Genomic DNA, 23,509 nt, shown 5'->3' on the forward strand with positions numbered 1-23,509 from the left:
CAAAGTTGAACAAAGTTTAATATTTAGGTAAAGAAAGATGAGCCAGTCCTAGCATCCTATACCATTTGACAACTCTGGTTCTGAGAGATTTTGCTGAAGCAAATCTTAAAAGTGATTTTTTTTCTCTCCTCAAATATCATCATATCATCAGCAGGTTATTTCCGCCTTTCACGATGCGGTAATTGCATTTTCCTTTAGAAATGTCATATCAAGTCATGAATACAGTATAATTACTGCAAAGGAAAAAAGCTTATCAGGTGACTACTGGTGTTTGAAATTTTTAAAGAACTTGAAAGGGGAAGCTGCACCCAGAGTGTCAGATGGGCCAGGCAGGTTGCTGGCTGGGGGTATACAGCCTACCTGGGCAATGAGCATGCAGGGAAGGAACTCAGGTGGTCAAGATGCCTCAGAACCCAGTGTGTACGTGGGTGTGAAGTGAGGAGGTAGTCTTGTGGGGGTGTAATGCCACAGAGCTGCCCTGATAAAGAGAGTAATGTTACATGCTCAATAAAAAAATCAAGAAAATGGGTGTAATAAATGGAGACAGGACTACTACTGTCAGGGCTGAAATTTGCACACACAAATCCAAATCAATTCTTGCTTTTGAAAACTGTAACAAGCTTTTTCAGATGGTAGCTTCAGGTTGTGAAATATAAAGGTCCTTAACATCTAAACCATAGTGAATACCTCAGACCATTGATTTTTATCTGTGGTGTTTTTGACTTTGACCAAAAAAAATTTATTTTTCCTATGGATATTGGAAAGAAACTTGTTTTTTTTGTTTTGTTTTGTTTTTAATTTTTTTTATTTGTTTCTGTCTTGTTTTTGTGGTACTGGTTCATTCTCACCTTCCATCCTCTGTGAAATAGAGGTACTGGGGTTGAGCCCAGAATTGCTCTAGTACTGAGCTATATCCCCAGCTTCTCTTTATTTTATTTAGAGTCAGGGTCTTGCTAAGTTTTCAAGGCTGGCCTATGATTTGTTTTCAAGGCTGGCCTATGATTTGTGGTCCTTCACTTATCTTATTTTTTTAAAAGGACAGTTTTATTGAAATATAATGTGTACACCATAATTTTACCTATTTAAAGTGATTTTCAGTATATTCATAAAATTGTGCAAGTATCACCACTAATTTCAAAACATTCAATTATTCCAAAAAGAACACAGGGCTGGGGTTGTGGCTTAAGTGGTAGAGTGCCCGCCTAGCATGTGGGAGGCACTGGGTTCAATCCTCAGCCCCACATTAAAAAAAAAAAAAAAAGATATTGTGTCCACCTAAAACTAAAAAATAAATATTTTAAAAAAGAGAATACAACATTCTATTAGAAGTTCTCATTTTCCTCTGCCCTGACCCCAGTCACAGACAACCACTCATGTACTTTGTCTATATGGATTTTCCTATTCTAGATATTTCATGTGAATGGAATCATATAATATGTGGCCTTTTGTGTCTGGGTTTTCTTACTTTGCATAATATTTTCAAGATTTATATTTGTTGCGGTATGTATCAGTGTTTCATTTCATTTCATTTCCAAGCAGTATTTCCTTACATAGATTAGTTAGTTGATAGATCTCTGGGCTTTTCTGAATAATGCTGGGAACACTTGTGTAAATGTTTTTGTGCAGTCATATGCTTTTGTTTCTCTTCGGGTATGTAACGTAAAACCTTTTCAGGAATAGATGCACAATTTTACATTCTTACCAGTAGTGTATGATGGTTCCAACTTTTCCACATCCTTATCAACGCTTGCTATTATCTGCCTTTTTGATTACAGTCATCTAAGTGGGTGCAAAGTAAAACCTCATTGTGGTTTTTTTCATTGATTTTCACTTGGTTGCCTTTGAGTTGCAGTTTCCTGATGGCTAATGATGTTTATTTAGCATCTCCTTATGTGCTTGTAACCTGTTGTATATCATCTGGGAAGAATGTCTATTCAAATTCTTGGCCCATTTTTTAAATTCAATAGTTTGTTAAGTTCTAAGAGTTCCTTATATATTCTGAGTATAATTTCCTTATCAGATATATGATTTATAAATATTTAATACCAGTTTGTGGGTTATCTTTTTATGTTTTTTGTAGTATCCTTTGAAGTACAAACCTTTTTAATTTTGATAAAATTTTGATCTAATTTTTTTTCTGGTTATACTTTGGGTTCATAGCAAAGAAAACATTACCTAACCCAAGGTCATGAAAATATTTGCATAGGTTGTCTTCTAAGACTATTATAATTTTAATAGTTTTAGATGCAGAGACTTAGTATGCAAAGTGATATCTCATTGTCATTTTTGTGTCAAAGAGATGTTACTTCCCATGCTTAATCTTATGTACTTTGATGTGTTTTAAGTTAATTTTCTGTGTGCTGTGATGTAGGAGTCCAATTTCATCCTTTGAAACGTGGATATATGGTAACTCCAACACAATATTTTGAGAAGACCCTTTCTTGATTGAGTGGACTGGCAACCCTTGTCAAAAAGATTAATTAACTCTGGATTTATTTCTGAACTTTCAGTTTTTTTCCATTCATCTATAAGTTCTGCTAATGTCACACTACTTTAATTGCCATAATTTTGTAATAATTTTTGAAATTAAGAAGTACTCCTACTTCTTTATTTCTTTAAGATTGCTTTGGCTATTCTTGCATTTCTATATGAACTTTAGGAATAGCTTCTCATTTCTTTAAGAAGCCGGCTGAGATTTTGGTGACATAAATTTTGTACCTCTTGTTAAGTTTATTCCTGAGTATTATTTCTTTTTGATGCTATTGTAAAAGACATTGTTTAATATTTTTGATTTATTGCTACTGTATAAAAATAAAATTTATACATTAATCTAGTATCCTACAAACTTGCTGAATGCATTAGTTCTGATTTTTTTTAGTGGATCCCTGGACCCCTTAAAATTTTCTATAGAAAAGATCCTGTCATCTGTAAATAGAGTTTTCCTCTTTCCTTTTCAATCTGTATGCCTTTATTTAATTTTCTCACTCCGTTGCCTTGGCTAGAAGTACCCATACAGTGTTAAATAGAAATGATGGGAGCAGAGAGCCTTGTTCTTGACCTCAGGGGGTCTTTCTTATGGAACACCATTTTCTCTTGTAACTCTATTAAGTCTGACTTGGGGCTTTTGTAGGTGTCCTTTATTGGGTTTAGAAAGTTTCTATTTCCAATTTGTTGAGAGTTTTTATCATAAAAAGGTGTTGAGTTTTGTCGATGTTTTTTCTATACTTGTTGAGATCATCACATGATTTTTACCCTTTGTTCCTTAGTACGGTATATTACATTAATTGATTATTGGATGTGTCTTTTTCCTACACTGATAAATGTGAAAAGAAAACTCAATGGTGGCATATCAATGGCGTTTTTCTGGAAGGATCTTACATGATTACTATAGATATCATCTCCTGAAAAATTACTTCCATTTCAAGTATAAGAAAACATTGCTTTAAAAATAAAACACAAACTGTGTAAAGCAATTTATGTTCGTTGAGTACTCTTTTCGAGTTAGGACACCTAAGATAGTCAGTTTGAATTTAGTTTACTCTAGAAATGATCTGGGTCCCCTTTCAGACTGTTTAATCTTTGCCAAGGTTTAAAAAAAATTACATAACATAATTTGATCAATTTCATTCCTAAACACTATCCCTTATCGTTCCCCCTCCTTCCCCATCTGCTTTCTTTAAAATTCTTCATCAGGCATTTCATCCATATTGATTTCTTTGGAGAAAGTTCCTTTGGAGAGAGTTACTATGTTCTTCTAAAAGTGTCACATCACCTTGCTTATTCATATTTCTTGTGTTCCTGTGTTGAGATTTGGACATCTGGTGGGTAGGATATCTCTACCACTTTTATGCAGTGACCTTCTTATTAAACAGCTGTCTCCTTATAATGTGTCTTGGGGATATAGGTTTTTATGCAGCATTAGCTTTGATTGTGGCTGGGCATCATTATGTAGTTTCCCTGTAGCTTCTTTGTCAACGTAGTGAGATTGGGCACAGTATATGTTATGTCAGAATTGGATAGTGGAGATACTCTAGCAATTTCTAGTGCATCCTCAGGGCCAGGACAATGGCTGGAGTCATTAAGTTGCTCAAGGACCCCTCAGCATGCCCCTGTGGGTGGGCCAGTAGTGGGACCCAGTATTTCCTCTTCACCCTCAGTAAGAGGTACCTGAGTATGGCATGGGAATACGGGTGGCAGGAACCTTGTGGACACCTGCCTTTACTTTGGAGGGTGTCTCTCATTCAGTATAATCTTTTATATCTAAAACCACACTTAGAAATATAAGTTGCTCATTAAACCTTTTGAGATGAATGATCTACTAAACTAGTTTTTAATTTATCAGTTAACATTAGCATACCAAATTTATAAGGCTGTTTATAAAGTATTCTATGATAAATTTCCTTTTATTCTCTAAAACCATGTGAAGAATAGGCATTTTTACGCTATTTTTTCTAAAGTTTATCAAGTAAATATTATGTTCTTTGATAGGGGCTAGGATACAGAGATGTGTAAGACAGTGCTTCTTAAACTTCCACATTGTTATGGTCTGGATATGTGGTGTCCAACAAAAGTTCCTGTGTTAATGCAGGAATATTTAGTGATGAAGTAAACTAATTAGATGAGAGCTGTAACCTAATCAGTCCATCCTAGTTTAAATAGACTAACTATGGTAACTCTAGGCAGGTAGAATATGGCTGGACAAAGTGGGTCACTGGGGGCATACCCTTGAGAATTATATCTTGTATATAATTGGCTCTTCCTCCTCTCACTCTGATTCTGGTCCACCATGAGTTCAGTAGCTTTCCTCTGCCACATCCTTCTGCCGTGACGTTCTGCCTCACCTTGGACCCAGAGCAATGGAGTCTTCCAGCCATCAACTAAATTATGAGACTGTGAGCTAAACTAAACTTTCCCTCCTCTAAATTGTTGTTGTCAGATATCTTGGTCACAGCAATGAAAAGCTAGCAAAAATGTTCATCCAGATCATCATGACTCTTGTTAAACTGCAGATTTTGATTCAGCATGACCAGAGCGGCGTCCGAGATGCTTTCTGTTTCTCTAATGAGTTCTCAGGTGATGTTTATGCTGCTGGTCTGGAGACTATGAGAAGAACAGATCTAGGTTAGTGATGCTCAAACTTGGTTGCACATTGGAATCCCCAGGAGCTTTAAGACCACTGACACCTAGGTTCCCTTCCCAAAGTATCTTAATTGAAGCAGGATTACTTGAAAACTTCCAACAGGATTCTAATGTTTATCCAATTGGTCCAGGAGAGTGGTTCTGATACCATAGCAGGCACTAGATCCGCCCGCCCCAACATAGAGGGCTTGTTTAAACACATATTTCTGGGTACCCATCCTGTACATCTGATTCAGTAAGTATGAAGTGCAGCCTGAGATTTTGTATTTCTAAGAATTTCCCAAATGACACTAATGCTATTAGTCTGGAGGAGCACATATTTAGAACCACTTCTCTAGAAGTAAAAACAGGCATGTAAATGACTTGCAGTAAAATGCTGGAAGTTCAACAACAGAGGAGTGTACAGTTGTTAGCAAATAAGAGAGACCTGAATTAAGAAGGGTTTCATGGAGGAGGTGATGTTTGATTTCAGTTTAGAAGGACTTAGAAGATGAGGAGAATTTATGATAGAAAATGTTTTATCCAGAGAGAACATATACAAAGGTGCATAGAGATGAAAGAATAGGGTGCTCCATGAAATTTGATATTGTGAGAGCATAAACTCAGAATAAGGTGGTTATTACAGGTCATAAGGCTTGACTGATAGGCTGAGGCCAACCTATAAGGGAGCATTCCATGCTATTCTTAGACTTTCTTCTCGGAGCAATGGGCAGCCATAGAAGAGTAGGACCAAAGTCATCTTGGTAATAGTCTGGAGGACAGTGATTGTGTAGTGAGGAGAAAAAAACCAAAAAACAAAAACAGAAAAAGACCCAGAAATAATTGGAACACACCATCATAGTGACCCTGAGAGCCATAAATCCAGGCAGTGCAAACCATGAAAATGCAGGGGAAGAAACAGAAACCAATCTGTCAACTGGTGTCAATTTTCCAGCAACAACAATCTGTTGTCGGGGTTGAGGTTAGGAAATGTTGATTGGATTAACCAAATTGATGGTGGCACCAAATAACATGGAAAATGTATTTGGGGTAGCACAATGAGGAAGACAGAGGAGGCAGTAAAGAGTCACACTTATTGAGGTTATCCAGTAGGCAATTAGAGAGGTCTAAGCAGGTAGTAATTTAAATGAAGAAGATCAGATTGTGCAGTGATTCAGAGTAAAAAGATGACCAGTGAGTAGTTAACACCACATTCCCCACCCTATTGTTGCATATAAAGCACCCCCCACCAACTTAGAGGAACAATGATAATTTATTTTGCTCACAAGTCTGCCCATTGGAAGAACTCAGGGTAGCAAGCACATCTCCATTCCACATACTTTCAGGTGGAGCAAAGTTGACTGGAGAGAAAGGGTCCATTCCATTTTCCCCAATTCCTCCGGGAAGGTTTTTAGAACAGCTCACCTATGACTGGCAAGTGGTGATGGCTGTCGGTGAAAAGCTCAGCAGGTCCCATGGGCCAGGGGCTTCAATTACTTCACCTGAGGCTTTCCAGGGATGCTTGGACTTCTGGATGGTGGCTGAGTCCCAAGTGTGACTATCCCAAGAAGGCTATGAAGAAGCCCTATCAGCTTTTATGACCGACCTTTAAAAGTTACAGCAATTCCTTGGCCTTCACAAGCGAGGTTGTCTTAAGGGGAGGGAACACTGGCCTCACCTCTCAGTGGGAGGAGCATGGAAGTCACTGTGAGAACAGCATGTGGATGAGATTATCTTTGGGGAAAAAAAAAAAAAAACATCTGCTACACCCATACTTTGCAGGGAAGTCTGAGGAAGAGAATGAACAGGTGCTCTAGAAACCTCTGTGCTCGGGCTGTTTCAGGGTATTCTCTACAGAGCAGCAGCAGCAGCAGCAGCAGCAGCCTCACCTGGGGCTTGTTAGAATGGAGTCTAGGCTGGGACTTTGTCTTCTACTATGATGCCCAATTGAGGCATCTGCACAGTAGATTTGACAAAAACAGTTCTCTTGCCATGCTGGCTCCTCTGGCTGCAGATGCTCAGGGCATCATCCCAGTTCTCAATTGTAGTGTGACATCCCTCGTGTCTCCTCTCCAAGTCTACTCCACACAATGTGTCAAAACTGTGTTCCACAGAGACACCTCAGAGGCAGGTGCAAGGGTTTATGGAGCGATATGTACACACTTCTTCTCACGCTCTAATCACTGGCAGGGCTTTGCAGGGAGAGCATTTTTCTAGGACATGGCAAACATCATCTGACAACAGGCTGGTCCCAGCTGACTGGCAGACAAGTGATGGGAGAAAGCTGCTCAGTTCATTACCTTTCTTCTCAACAATTCAGCTTTAGGGAAAACAGAATATACTGGAAGTACCTTCAAAATTCCCATTAACCCTTATGGACCAGGACACAGGCCCTTAGGCCATCTGCCCCTGGCAACAGATTAAAAAATACCTTCTGTTGTCATTTTCCAGAGTTGTGTGCAGCAAGAAAAGTGGAGATGGCTTCTTTGGAACAAATAATAACCTACAGGTCTTCTGCATGCTAACATAGGAAGGCCACTAGTCACTTATGATCTGAAGACAGATGCTGTCTCCAAACCAAGCATCTTACTTCCTGTGTCCATTTACCCATCAGAAACTTGTAACCTCTGATGCTGTTCCTAGGCACTGTAGCAGTGAACCGGCCATGGTGCTGATTGGTACAGGGTTAGATATAAAAGTAGGAAGCCTCATGTTACGGTTATGAAATCAGGTTGGTGAAATTCAGCCTCAGCAGCCTATTCCGAGCCTGAGTTCTTTAGATTCATAGTAATTGCCCCCAGGCTCTGCAGTTGTGCAGCTGTGAATGACAGGCCTGGAAGAGATGGGGGTTTAAGTGTCTTGGACTGTGAAATAAGATCCTGTGCCAGCCCAGCCCTTCCCAACCTCATGCCCACTGAGCACAGAGAAGCCAGCACCTGCTCATTGGACAGCTCCCTCTTTGGCAAGAAGCCAGCAGAGTTTTTGCCCCTATGGACAATTCACATTCCTGCATTACTTTAGACCTTTCAAAGTCTTTATTCAAGCAAAAGATCCCTTACATCCCTGAATAACCCTAAATGCTAAGCGCAGTTTTATGAACAAAGAATTGGTGCTAGAAGACTCAGCAGAACTCTCTGGAGTCCAGAGCTGATCACCTTTCAGCATCCTTTACCTTATGTCTGTTTTTTCACTTCTTCAATGTGCTACAGTCCTCTTGGGACCATATTTTTGTTTAAAAAGAAAACAAAACAAAACAAACAAACAAACAAACAAAAACCCTATAATTAAGGATAGTTCTGTCCTGGAATTTGAGATAAAGCATTTCTAATAAGCATCCATGGGATGTTGATGCTTTACACTCTAAATAACAAGAGTCTAGAAGCTGGGACTACCAACTACTGTTTTTATAAATAAGTTTACTGTACACAGCCATGCACACTAGTATTGTCTGACTGCGTCATGGCTGAGTCCAGTCACTGTGACAGAATCTGTATGGCCTACAAAGTCTAAAATATGTACTTTCCTTTTCAGAAATTTCCAGACTGATTCCTGCTTTATAGTCCGTCAAAGCTATTGATTCAAATTGCCTGGGAAACAGTTAAACATAGGATATGATAGCCAGACCTCAACCTGCAGAGTTCCTGATTCAATTGCTCTAAAGACCAGTCCGGGCTCTGAGATGTTTAAAGGCTTTGAGGCAATGGATGTGAGCTACAGGACCTGATGGGTTAACTGAAACACCATTTGGTGCCCTCCCTCTCTCCCCTCCTCTCCTTGCCTCCACCCCAGTTCAGCCACGTGACTTTCATTTTTAGATTTGGAATTTGCAGCTGATTCCTGCAGCTGCTTTGGGAACAGATTTTTAAGGAGAAAGTTAGAATGCACAGCTGAGTACTGTGGCTCCCCCACCCCCAGCGCATTTATATGCAAATAGCCAAGAGCCTTGTTTTTGCAACCACTAAAATTGAATCAGAATCCAGAGATCTTTTTATGTTGCTTAACCTTCCATGGTTTTCTTCCCTTTGCTTTTCTGGGCACATTTCTACCTGTCTTTTGTTTTCTTCTCGAATCCTCTAGTGCATGGTCAGCCTTTTGCTGCCTCCTTATTAATCAAAGCAGATTAAGCCTCGTTTTCTTATAATGAGTATTTGCTGGGAGAGGTTGGTATTTAGTGTTTGCCAATTTCCACAGGGAAGGGAGCATCCTACAGTGTAGGAATAAAATTGTCTCCGAAGCTGGAGGACAGTGACAGTGCATACTTGTCTGAGGCTGGAGGTAATTTTAAGCTGTCTTCTGATCTCTTTTCTTTTCCCAACAGGGCAGGGAGGATTTTAGAGTACAGTTACTTTTCTGAGTGCTGTTCTCTTCTAGAAAGGAGACTCAGATTATTCTAGAGAATTTAAAATCATCTGTTGCCAGGCCTCGGTCCCTAAAATGTGGACATATAGGTTTGGGGTGTGGCCTGAACAGTTTTGTTTTGTTTGTTTGTTTGTTTTTAACATTCTATTTTGAAATAATTTAGACCTTTAAAAAAAAGATGCAAAAAGAATACAAAGAATTACTTTGTATGTTTCATGCCCCTTTCCCAAATGTTCACAAATTTACATAATAACAGGGTCCTGATCAAAATCAGGAAATTGACTTACAAATTTTGCCAGTTGTTCCACTCATGTTCCTTTCCAGGATCCCATATTATATTGAACTGTTATGATTCCTTAGACTCCTTTAGTCTGGGACAATTCCTCATTCTTTGGGTTTTATTATGTTGATTCTGATACAAGCTGGGGCCTTCCAGGAAACTGAGTTAACTCAAAGGAACACCACTGTCCACCGCCGCCCCCCTCCACCACCTCCACTGCCTCAAACCCTGATTCTTGTGATCAAGTCAGAAAGACTTCAGACATGTCACTTGGTAACAGGCATGAGCTTTATTGAAGGAAGAGGACAAAGGAAAGAGGACACACTCTCAAGGGAGAGAGAGTGGATCCTCTCAGAGAGGCAAGGAACAGCAAGCCTCTTCACCCTGGTTTTACTGGGGATCCCAGAGAAGTTTCCGAGTCCCACCTAGGTCCACCTCTTGACTTTTGACTGACAGCAGGGTAATATCAGACTTTCAAATTCCCACTGCCGTGACCATTCTAGGTCCCCTTGGCTTATGCTGAGCAATTCTAATGGGATTCTCAACCATACATTCTTACAGATTTTATTGTTAGGAGGAATTATCTTTATCTCCCAAGTTTCAGGATCTGGTCACAAAAGTGTCCAGGGTTTCTCCCATCCACATTATCTCAGGCTTGTATTTCACCTGCTGGGAACAGGTAGTTTGCTGAGAAATGTGACATTCTGTCCGTTGAGGCCAGACAGGGCCACTTCTTAGAAAGTGGGGGTCAGCACGGTGGGCCAGTTTTGCAGAATTATTCGCTTGACCTCATGTTCCCACCACTCACATCTGTCTGTCCCCTAACAATACCTTGGAAGAATACTGGCTAATTATTGGTAGAAGATCCCTTAATTTAGTTTTGGGCAGGGCTCTCTACATGATTTTAATATTCAGTGAGAATTGAGATCCAAGGTAATTGGAGACAAGATCATTATACTTAGTAAGTTACTTCTTAAGGTCATGAGAAAACCGAGGTAGGAACTCAAGAAGTGAGTAAAGGCCAACAGATTGACTCCACCTTGGTCTGGGTTGATCTCTCCCTATGTCTTTCTCCTAGATCCCTGCTCTTCATTCTCTATTTTTCTTTCTACCTCTATATCCAGGCCCCAAAATTAGAGACTTCATTTGGAGTCAGTCCAACTCCCTCGGGTGACAGTGTTGTGAATTCACTTTCAAAATTGGATCATGTCCCTCCTGTGCTTTAAACCAGAATAAAATGGGTCTACACATAGCTATCTTCCTACCAGGTTCCCCAGGATGGGACCTGGTCCTGCTCCAGACTTTCTACTCCCTGACAATGGCTGGTTGTGAACTGCCCTGCCGGCCTTTGCACTTGCTGTCCCCTCTGCCCGATGCTGTTCTTTCAGATGGCCACATGAACTGAGTTCTCATTTCTCTCGGGTCCTCACCCACTGGCCTTGCCTACCATTTTCCCTCAGCCTTCATGCACATCGCCCTTCCCTCTTCTGTGTGAGAAGGGGTTCTGCCTGTGTCTCTAGAAACTAGGGTCATGGCTGACATAAAGCAGGGGCTCAAGATGTATTTGCTAAATAAATGAGTGGAAGGGTAAAAAGAACTTAACAAATAGTTCAATAATTCAGAGGTGATCCCATTGATAATATGAAGTGAAATTATTTCGCATTATCTTTTTTTCTTTAGCAGTTGCCCAGCTTACCATCATTTAGATTGCTGCTCCCTTTCTTGCAGCTTCCATTTTTCTAGTTCATCTGTTTTTTTTCTGCACAGGGAAAGATGGCTCTTGAGTTGACCCAGTCAATAAATCCATCTCCTTTCAGTACAAGTGGGAAGGCAGTAGGTAGTTATACACACACACACACACACACACACATTCTATTTTATTTTATATTCTTTTTTAAATGCATGCACACACAGAGACACACACACATACACATATTCTGTTTTATTATCGTCATAGTTAAAAGCTGTGGAGAAAATTTGGGTACCTAATGTGACCCTGGAAACTCTTCCTATGATGGCTTCTCAAAGTTAAATTCCTCTGCTGGTTTCTAAGAAGGAATGAAACCAGATATCCTTTTTTTTTTTTCCACACACAAAAAAGTCACCACCATTATTTCTGTGTGACAGGCATTGTTGTATGTGTGAATGTATAAGATTTACCTTTATTAAAATCCTAAGTGGTAAATAATCATTACTATTTTATAAATGTGACAACTGAGGCTGAAAAAGGTTAAGTCAAACAGTAAAACACAAGGCTGAGATTTAACCCAGGTGTTTTTTTTTCTTCTACTTCTTCTTTTTTTTTTTTTTATCTTAACCAGTGCCTTTAGTATTATTCAATATTTGGATGGCTGCCTATGAACCCAACGGGAACAGAGAGGGAGCTGGCAACTTGCAGGCAATGCCAGGTTTTAGTTGCCTTATGGACTGGAAAAATAGATATTCTGGCTTAAACTGAGAATTAGCTGCATGGTTTAAATGTTCTCCAGGTCTGTTTATTCTTCTTCACCTTCATGGGAATGCATCTGTCAATCATTTTAGTGCAGGAAGATTGTTCTCAAAGTTTGGTCCCTGGAGTAGCAATAGCAACCACATCACATGGAAGTTGTGAGAGGTGCAAAATCTTGGGTTCTTACCCAGGGCTTCCTGAATGAGAAACTCCAGGTTGAGGTCCAGCATCTGTGATTCATCAAAGTCTCCAGGGTGATTCCAGTGGTAGCACAGTGGTCAGGATAGTAACCTTTGGCTTGGATTCAAATGACAGCCCTGCTGCTTACCAGATGTATGTCCTTGTGCAAATAACAGTTTCTTGGTGCCTTAGTTTGCTCATCTACAAAGTGAGGATAATTATATCACTATCTCATTGTCAGGATTAAGTTGACATGTATAAAGTGATTTGAACAATGAAGAATGCTATTTAATGTTAGGTATTAATGCATTCTCTGTCCAGATTTATTCTTTTCTGTTCACCACAAAACAAAAAGCAGTATTTTACCCCTTGCTGTGCTGGATCTTTTAGAGGATACAGCATCTCTGAGGAGGCAGACATGTCAGTCTTTGCCAGACTAGGCTGCTAATGAGTCTAAGCTGAGCTGGATCCAACACCTGGGATCCGGTGAAATAGAACCAAAAGACATTTCAGTTGTTTCAGGAATAACTCAAACCTGAGCTTTGGCAGCAGAAGCATTTGATAACCAAATGCTATATCCCTGTGTCTTGGACTCTGCAGATGAAGGGTCCTGTAACAGACCAATTCTGTTCAGTCCTTCAGCACTTGCTTGCAAAGTGGATGATTGCTTAAAGAGGATGATCACTCAAGACACACTGACATTTACCTAGCTTTTGCCTCCTGACACACTACGCAGAACCAAATGACTCAGAAGAGAGATTGATGGGACTGGAGGCCCAGACAGTCAGGAAATGTCTTTGGAGCAGAATATTCAGAAACTGATTGTTATTCAAACCACAGCTCAGCCTTGTCACAAGGCCAGGGATGAACAGGAACGCTATTCTTCTCTGGAACATTTCAGGAAGCTGCATTTTTAACAGATCCCTGAACCCTTAACGTCTGCATGGGCCCAACAAACTGACTGGCTCATCCATTTTTCTGGATAGTGAAAGAGAAAGAATTGGAAAAGAGCAGCTACTTATAGGTGAGAAATATGATAAATCTATTTTAAGTTTTATCAAAATGTTAAGTAATAACCAAGAAAATTTGAAAATTGAGGCATGAATTGTCCATACTAGACATTAGCACATACTGTTAAAACTACAATAATTAAAACTGTTGCAATAAGATAACCCCCAAACAATAGAGGAGGTAGCCCAAAAATTAGATCCTTGTATAAATGTAAAATTAAGTATACATTAAATAAACTCAGGGCACAAGGAGCTGAATGCAATGTAACCATAACTATTTTAAAAGTCACTTGTCAATTGGGAAAAATGGAATCACATATACAACTAATAAAGCAAATAAAAGGAAAGAAATAGATGAACGTCTAAAACATTTCCCTATCTCTAGACAGAGAAAGAAAGACCTTTGAAGTTCAAAAGCTATACATTTTAGGACTTAGAAAAATAAGGCATATTCACTTCCCCTAGATCAGGTTTTCTTTGTATTTTCCTAATAACAAATGAGAAGTCACTTCTAGGGATGGAGACCCTGCAAAGGTTAATTGTACCACATCCTCAAATTTTTATCTAAGACAATGCACAGCAACATATTGTCCCCCCTCCCCCAGCCACCTCTGTCCTCTGTCCAGTGTGGAATTGCTTAAATCACCTTCACCTGAGATAATCTGACTCCCCTCTGTAGGCTGATATGGCAGACTTGGTCTTGGAAAATGGAAGTAGAGGGCTTGACCACATCTTTGCCCTCAAAAGAGGGGAAGCACAAGCAAGCCTAGGTAATCAAACTCATTTAATTCTCCTTCCAAACTACATTTTCTGGGTGATGAGAATAGGTTCAGTTGACTAAGTCATGGTCAATGAAACAGAACTTATGTGCAATCCCTCCTGGGTCTTGGTTGTATCATCTTGCTCCCTGGTGACCTTGCAGGCCACAGCCTGAAGGTGACTGCACTCACAGGATGGCAGCCTATAGGAAAGCTGTCCAACTCATGAGAGGCTCTGATGTAAGTGAAAGTCAACCTTCATTGTGTTCAGCCACAAAAAGGTCGTTGTCTTAGAAGGGCAGCATGGCCAAAGATATCTAACAGCTCTCCGTCATTGCCTTCAGATAAAAAGATGAATCACAATAACATCAAAATACAGTTCCTGCTTTGTGTGTGGCAGAATCAATGAACACATCCTCTCCCTGCTCTCTCTTTTTTTTTTTTTTTGCATTGCATTAAGTAAGGAATAGGCATAATTTCTGAACCAAAAGGCAGTTCTCATGATAATTGTGCAAACATTTCCTCTTCTGTTGTTCTGATATCTCTCCTCTGAGACAGAGTGCCGAGCCCTCCTGTTAACTTGCCTAATAGCCAATAGTTTAATTCATCTTTCCTCTCTATTTTTCCCTAAAAATGAAAGAAAGAAACTCTAGTCAGGCAGTCACTATTCTCATAAAAGGGATTTTTTTTTCAAGAGTTTCTAGGCAGAATTTCTTTATTATTCGACAAGTATCTAATGAGCACCTAGCATGTGCCAGACACAGCTCTTTTATGTGGGATACTTCAGTGAACAAAACAGACAAAATCCTTACCCTCAAGGAGCAGAGAGCATATATATGTGTGGTGTGATTTGTATAATTTTTTTCAAGCACTGAGGATTGAACCCAGGGCTTCTTGCATGAAAGGCAAGCATCTGTCTCTGAGCCACATCCCCAGCCCTGTTTTGTATTTTATTTAGAGACAGGGTCTCACTGAATTGCTTAGCGCCTCATTTTTGCTGATACTGGCTTTGAGCTGGCAATCCTCCTGCCTCAGCCTCCCAAGCCACTAAGATTACAGGCATGCACCACAGCGCCCAGCAATCAATAAGTTTTTGAATTGAATTTAATGAATAAATTATATATAAGTATTACAGAAAAGTGTGGTGTAGAGGAGCCCATGTATAGGGTCAGACTACAGATTGTTTGCAGCATTAGAAAAGATAATCATGGCAAACTGCACTGAGAAAGCTTTGAACAAATTTCAGTGAGGAAAATCATATGTATAACTAAAGAGTTCTCGAAGGGCTGGTGCACAATTTTAAGGCAAGAAACATGGCAGAGTGTCTGGAGTAGAGAAGTCCATGGAGGAGAAAAGAGAGAAGTTTGCAGAGCTATGGTGGAGGGAGTGCAGCAGCATCACATGGGGTCTTCAGGACATTGTAAGAATTTTGTTCTTGACTTTGAGAGAATTGGAGAGCTGCTCAGAAGAACCAGACACCTATCTCAAACTTGCTTAGAAAGGAAATTTATTGGTTCATAAAGCTGAGTCAGAATAAGGCTGCTGAAATCTCCAAGTTCACATACTTTCTGTAACTTGTGAGTTTTTCTGTGTCATCAACCAAATTTTAGGGAAGGTGATCATTGGTCCAGTCTGGGTTACTTGATCTCTCTAAACCAATCACTGTTGTCAGGGAAATAAAGTCCTGTGATTGTCTAGAGTGGGTCACATATCTGTCTTTTCTGGCCAAAAAGTAAGACTGGAAAGTCAGTTCTGGAAAATTCATAAAAGGAATTTTATACTAGGCTGAAAAACTGCATTACCAGAAAAAGCAGGAATGAATGCTCAGCAGGCAAAAACAATAAATGTCAACTACAAAAGGAATGAAAGCCTGCACAAAGGGAGAAATTTGATTACATGGAAATATGAAAAGAAGTTTGTGTGTCAGAAAATATCACAATCCAAACTATGAATCAAAACACAAGTAGAAATTTATATGCAGGAAACATGACAAAAAGATAATACTCAAATATATAGGGTTGGGGCTGGGGGTGTGGCTCAAGCAGTAGCGTGCTCGCCTGGCATTCGTGAAGCCCGGGTTCAATCCTCAGCACCACACACAAACAAAGATGTTGTGTCTGCCAAAAACTAAAAAATAAATATTAAAAAAATTCTCTCTCTCTCTTTCTCTCTTTAAATAAATAAATAAATAAATAAACAGGGTTTATAAATATCAATAGAAAACAAAAATTCCAATTGACAAATGGCCAAAGAACATAAAGATATTAATTCCCCAATGGGAAAATACAAATAGCTGATAGAAATCTGTCCACCCTCATAGTAAATGAAGAAGTGATAGTTAACATAATAGTGGTAAGCCATTGCTCATGATGGCATGTCTTAGTGTCCACATTTATAGTACCCTGAAGGACAATGAGAGTTCTATAAAATGGAAATTCTCACTATATAATTACTAACAATATGACTTTAGAAAAGAATTTGGTGATAGGCATCAAGTATTTATGAACCCTGAAAATTTTCTAAAATATCCTCTGATGCAAACAAAAACTTGTGCCTAAACTATTCCTTTGGGGGCTGGGGCTGGGGCTCAAGCGGTAGCAAGCTCGCCTGGCATTCGGGGTTCGATCCTCAGCACCACATACAAACAAAGATGTTGTGTCTGCCGAAAACTAAAAAATAAATAAAATATTAAAATAAATAAATAAATAAACTATTCCTTTGTAGTTGCATTCAAACTAGAGAAAACCTTCAGGTGAGTGGTAATGTAAGTTACAGCCATATGATGAGCTGTTTTAAATGACTCAAACACTGCATTGACAATACTTATAATCAATTGAAAAGCAATGTGTAAATAAAACACATTACGATTCAGTTATGAAAAAATATAAAATGAAAATAAATCCAATATATTACCAGTGTTATCAAGTATTATTACAGGTTACACACAGATAGTCATTCTTGTTATTGCTTCTCATTTCTGCTATAAATCTGTTTACTTTGGTTTTCTGCTTTGTGTTATATTAATTTAGGTAAATTTTATTTTTTAAAAATCTCCAATTTAATTTGTAGTTGGTTAAGTAGTTATGCATAAAATTTAATCTTTTTGTATTTAAACTTTCTGTTGCTATCCTCTTAAAATTATTCATGACAGTTGTTAGGATTTGTCTATCTGGAGGGAATTTTAAAAAAAAACAAAGCATTTAACATTTTACTGCTTTTAAAAATTTGTTTTATATAAGTCCTCATTTTCTTTGTACTTTTCTTTATAGAAACCTTAATGTGAATGTTTTAAAAAAATTCTTTAAAAGTTTTTGATGTAAAAAATGATCTAATATAGAAGTAGAGAAATTTATAACAATTGTTCTGTAAGCATACTTTTGGCTTATCCCACATGTTCTCAATTCTTTTTTTTTTTCCTAAATAGTCTATTTTCTTCTCAATATCCTCCTTGACAAAGCACTTAGAAAATTACTATTAAACTATAATAACTATTGTTTTGATATCTATTTTTTAATTTCTAGTTTCATTGCATAGTGATTAGAAAATAAGACTTTAGGATTTTTGAGCTGCTAGAATTTAAGTGGCAAAAAATAGTCTTAGTGGAGTTTAAGCTTTGAATCTGACATAATCTTTATCCCAAAGTGAACATTTTACACTGAAAGATGCCTTTACAATCTCCTCTAATTAGTTCTTGGGGGGAAATTTACATTATTTTGTACATTTGAGTTGTGACATATAAATTTTTATCCCTGCTTTATAAACAATCACAAGTTATTAGAAGTGTTCTTTGAAGTACCAAAGATGGGGTTAGGTAGGTAAACATGATTTGGGAAAAAGGACCTACTTTGAAATAGGGTAGCTACAAAAGCTACCTCTAGGAAGTGATATTATGACTCAAGATTTCAAGGATTTTCAAGTTCAGGGGCTTGAGGCTAGAAAAAATTTGGTTTATTCTAGGAATAGACAGAATGTCAATATACTGGCAGCGTGATAAGCCAAATCAAGAGTCCCATAAGATGAGGTTGAGAGACAGATCATATAGATTCTTGGACTTTTTACTTAAATGTTTTGATTGCATGTGTATCAGTACAGATTGTTATACAGAGTAACAAATGACTCCTAAATCTCAAAGCTAGGTTTATTTCTCACTCATATCACCTTACTAATGACGGTTGCCTGAATCTCAACTATATGTTCACTCCAGGTTCTGTGCTGATGGGGAAGGCTGTCTTGCTGTCAGAAAAAGAGTGAGACTTCAAGCTTCTGCCTGAAGTGACTCATGCCATTTTGGCTCACATATCATAGTACAAAACAAGTCCTATGGCCACCTTCAATTTTAGTAGGAGGAGGATGTGTTCTTCTCTTCCAGGGAAGACAAATTACAATTGGTATAATTATCTCCTTGTATCTATATCCTTCCATGCATGTTAACTGAGAGAGCTTTTAACAAATAAGCATACACCAAGTGTCAATATTTTACATACACGTTTCAAAAATTCTAATCCCTAATTTTCTAATTTATAGTAAAAACAACTTTATCTTCATGGGTCTTTAATTTGGGAGCAAAGTTTAAGTCAACTTCAGTAGAGCAGGATTTTATATTTACTACCTAATTGTAAGGACTATTTATTTATCCCTTGATAAAGAGTTTTGAGCTGGAGAAAGAGCCATTTGCCTCTAGTACAAAATAGCTGAACCTAATGCTAATAATTTATCAAGTGCTCTTGTAAATAATTTTACAAGTTTAAAGTCTAATATTCTGGCAATTTATTCATGTTTATATTTGTGAGTTCAGGTATGTATTCATGTGTCCATTTTCCAAACTAAGAAATGGAGGTACCTTTTTTCTTAAAGCCCCACAACTGGGCCAGAATCTCAACATGAACTTAAAAAGGTATCATTATCCTTTGAACCCCGAGAACCCACATTGAAGTTAAGCAGTGTTTAGTGGCACCTTTGGTCAGTGTAAGGGAAAAGTGAAGAAGCTAAGAGAGAAACCTAAGAGTGAAAACAACATGAAGAATTGGACGTAGGTGAAAAACTGTCTAGCAGGGAATCATGTCAAATGATCTTTGTGGTCACCCTGAAACATTGTGTTGGGATTGCTCATTGCAGCATGAGACTGTCCTGCCTATATTTTCCCCCCCTAATCAAACTTTGTTTACCTCTAGAAAAATGCTCCTCTGGTACAGTTTAGATGACGTGTTCTTAAACAATCTCATCTCTGGCTTTGATAAAAGGGATGATTTGATTGCCTTCTAGAACAATACCACTGGTAGCACATATTCTTTCTATAGGGAGTAAAATAAATTTTATGGAATGAATACATATTTGTTTTCAAAAGAACATTTTTTGGTAGTGATTTTTGATGGCCCATCACCATGCTTTAACAAACAATTGTATAATTCTATCATTTCTATCACCATTCTGTCAATAGTAGACTGAGGAAGATTATGGACGACGTCACACTGACCAGGCTCATAGAAAGTACTGGAGAATTCCAGTAATCCGTGATGGACCAATGCGCATGGAACTATTGGCTTTATTTTAACTTATGTCTGCATCTCAGAAGCTGTTTCTAAAGTCATGAATTAGCTAGTATTTATACAAAATTTTGACATTGGGATTTGTATCTTTACAAAACTACTCTGTAATTTAAAGTTTGAAAAGCACGACCAAAACACTGATCTGTCTTAGGGGATAATATTGACTTACATAGGCTTTGTTTTTGTTTTTTCCTTTTGCACTGGGAATTGAACCCAGAGTTTGGGCCCTTCAGCATTGAGTTATATCCCCAGCCCTTTTTAAAATTTTGAGACAGGTTCTCACTAAGTTGCTTAGGCTGGCCTTGAACTTGTCATCCTTCTGCCTCAGTCTCATAAATTGCTAGGATTACAGGCATGTGCCATCATGCCTGGCCTATAGGAGTAATTTTAAATACACATAACCAAGTAGTAACAAGTGAGCATTTCAAGTTATTAATTGCCTGTAACTAAAGAATAAATTTCATGAAACAGATAATTCCACATTATCCTCTCAAACGAATTTTATTTGCACTCTGCTCTAACAAATATAGTATGAAGGCAACAGTTGTTTAAGTGTCTTAGTGTATGGCACAGATGAAAAGAAACAAACGGATTGAGAAGCAGTCCAGCATTTCAAGGCTGGTTTAACAAAAGAGGCACGTATTATCCTATTGAGCAGTTTATACCAGAAGATTTTTTTTCCTTGCAAGCAACAGACTACATTTATTTGCATTAAGTAAAAACATATCTTGATCAAGAAAATTACTTTTTTTTCTGATTTTCCTTTATATCACAAATGTCAGGATAAGGCAAATCCTTAATGAGTCATATGATAAAAACCCTATTCCCCAAGAAAATATATTGAATGTATTCTGCTAACTTTGTTATTTTTCAAAGCACAGCCGACATGCGCCACATACAGAGAAATGTCTTTTCAAATCAAATGCATCAAGCAGAACTGTATTAATTCACAAAGAGGCTTTTCAGTGTTTCATAGAAAGATTTACAATTAGCTGTGGTGATTAATATGTGACCCAGTATCACAGACCGTGTTTCGGATGTCTTCTTTGTAAGCTTTTATGAAAGAGGACTTGTCCATCATCTGAATAGTTACCAGCTAGAGGAAAAGCCCCTTTGTCTCTCCTCCAGTGAGTACCTTTTTAATTAGGAGCATTATGTTGAAGTCCTACTTCGATCCTCTGTATGCAAACATGACTAATATAGGGCTATTTTCCTCCCTCCCTCCTGTAACCCTTCATACCACATAGCCTGGTTGAAGTGTGGTTGAAAATTGACATCCAGAATTCATGTGCAGGAAAATTAATCAGCTTTTCAAATTTATTCCCTTGTACAACCTGTGCAATGACAAAGCCAGCAAATACAGGTTTCCTGTGTTGAGGTGTCTTCCATCTGACCAATAGCTAGATTTTTCTTAACAGTTCACTATTGAAATGAAAATTAACTACATTATTTGTTTCAAAGCATATAATCATATAGCCAAATAGCAACCATAAAGCATAACAAAGCTAAAAGGAAAGCTTAATCTAATCATAAAAAGAAGTTTAAACAAATTCAGCAATGGGGCTGATGATAAATATCATTCTCTTAGCTTCCTGGATACAAAGGTTACCTCCTGTTTGCACACAGAGCACTCCCTCTTCCCTTTCCTAACCCACCCACATTTAAAATAAATGAATTAAATAGCTGTGGATGATAAGGGGAATGCCCAGACTGGAATAACTCCAATCCTGGCTGTTCCTCTCAGGAATATTAGGTCTTTTTCATCTTTCTGTTGCTCTTGCCTCCTTTGAGTTGTCTTCAATTGTAACTCATGGATGGAGGCTGAGTAGCATTAACTTTTGAAGTCACTAGAAAACAAGTTCCTAGTAGATTGTACTGGTCAAGCACTTGATGAGAATGACTAACAATGTTCAACTGAGTCACAAAGATGGCATGAAATACAGAAATATCAATATCTGGATGGCATTGTTTCTCAGATTATCTAAAACAAGCCTTTTCCTTTTCTAGAAAGCAATGTCTAATGGGTAAAAAGGACATATGTGCTTCTATATCAAACTACAGAATAACAGCTGAAGGAGAAATGATCATGTTTCCTCATCATGAAGTCACTTAAATATCATTGCTATGTCAATAAACAGCTTTTTTAAAAAAATAAGTGTTGTTAAAACCTATGACATATGCAGAGTTATAATTTGCTAATTATTCCAGTATATCAAATAAACCACTTGGAAGGGGCAATAAATTCAGAAAGAAAAGTCATGGAAGATGATTATTTTCCTAGGAAAGGACAAGACTGAAGGATTGGATGGCATATTTAGAATGCAGATATACTTTCATTTTAGAAGTAATTCAATTCTTTTTCTCCCTCTCAAGAAAAATGCCTTATAATCCTAACGCTCTATTTAGAAGACAGAAGAAGATATGTAAGAAATGAAATCGGTTTCCACAGAAAACAATGGAATGGCCTTAGGACCAGGGAGGCTGTGGGAAGCAGGCATCTGCCTTAGGCTGGCTCTGGGATGGATACTTGTGATGATGATGCCCGGCCTCCTCTGGCCCTCATTCCTTGTGCCTACTGCCCACTGGCACCTTAAGTTGTTAGTACTGCTGCTCCCCTTTAGGGCCATACTCCATAAAGGGACCAGCCATCCAATCAGGCTTGGACTTTGCATAAGCAAACCACAGCATTTAAATGCAGACCAGAGAGCCAGCACAGCAAGGAAAAGCTCTGACTGCTTCTAACCTCTAATGAGAATCGTTTTTTGAGGGGGCATCAAACCTTGAGTAAATACGTAATCATCCTTTATGAAAAACGTTTGTGTCGAGAGATTTCAAATGGAGCTTTTAAAACTAATAGGCATTAATAACAAGCATACATTAGAGTCCTAAGTGCATTGGCCACTCACTTTGCTTTTCACAACACCACCTAGCTAAGTGCATCCTTTAAAGTTGTGTAGCAAAGAGTTACATCTCATTGGTGGGCTCCATGCTGAAGCACATGGTAAAGGCTCAGGACCCAGGTAAGCTCTGCTGGAGGTCAGTATTAAAGATGAGGAGTGCCTGTGTGCTCCGAAGTACTATGAAGGAAGAAACCCTGATGGTTGCCTGCAACTACCTTCCTTGTTTATGTGTATGTGCTCTGCCCTGGGTTGAATCCTACTTTCACCATTCTCATTAACTACACAGAACAAACTGTACCTTGGGAATCCCTTAACAAATATTTTCAACTCATGGCCCAGACCTTTTCCAAGTGAATTCTGAGGGTTTTGCTCATTTCCTAGTCTTCCCAGTCTTTGTAGATGATACTGATGTTGGGCTTGGTGATACCTGAAACGTGGCCTGCAACTTGTCAAACAATCATCTTCCTTTTCTTTCTTTGAAGAAACCACTGTAGGAGACCAGCTTTGTGAAATAACCAAGAGAGCAGACAGGGACCAGGAGACACATGGGAGTGTTAAAATGTGCCACTGTGACCCTGGGGCAAAGTTGTGTGAGGAAAGACAGAAATGATAAGGAGAGTGCCTGAAAGATGTGATAACATGGGTCTTCCCACCAGATTAAGGAAACTTTTTTTTTTCTTTTTCTTTTTCTGCAGGTAAACAGAACAAAATGTAGCTGGAGACATTAGAGCAAAGGATCCCCCATCCTTCCATGAGACTTGCCTTCCCCCCACCCCCCCCCTCCTCCACAGTATGTGCTGTCTTCTTCCCCAACTTCCCCAGGGCCAAGAGAAGCCTTGCAACTCCGAGGACTGTCATTTAGTTTCATTTCTTTGTTCCTTTGCTTCATCTTGCGCCCCTGCCGAAGAC

At 38.6% G+C, this 23,509-nt stretch overlaps 1 protein-coding gene across 8 annotated transcripts in view; it reads right to left on the reverse strand.

Moving 5' to 3' along the window:
- Positions 1–20,175: 20,175 nt before the first annotated feature.
- Positions 20,176–23,509, reverse strand: part of Macrod2 (mono-ADP ribosylhydrolase 2) — a 1,956,002-nt gene continuing 1,952,668 nt past the window's right edge. For all 8 annotated transcript variants that reach the window (XM_078051387.1, XM_078051384.1, XM_040275965.2 and 5 more), the window contains one exon: positions 20,176–23,498. Coding sequence is in view for 1 of the 8 variants with exons in the window: in XM_078051384.1 (XP_077907510.1) it covers positions 23,455–23,498 (44 nt within the window). In the remaining 7 variants the exon portion in view is untranslated. The remainder of the gene's footprint in view (positions 23,499–23,509) is intronic.

The sequence above is a fragment of the Ictidomys tridecemlineatus genome, chromosome 5 (assembly GCF_052094955.1).
Source record: "Ictidomys tridecemlineatus isolate mIctTri1 chromosome 5, mIctTri1.hap1, whole genome shotgun sequence".
Taxonomy (NCBI): Eukaryota; Metazoa; Chordata; class Mammalia; order Rodentia; family Sciuridae; genus Ictidomys; species Ictidomys tridecemlineatus.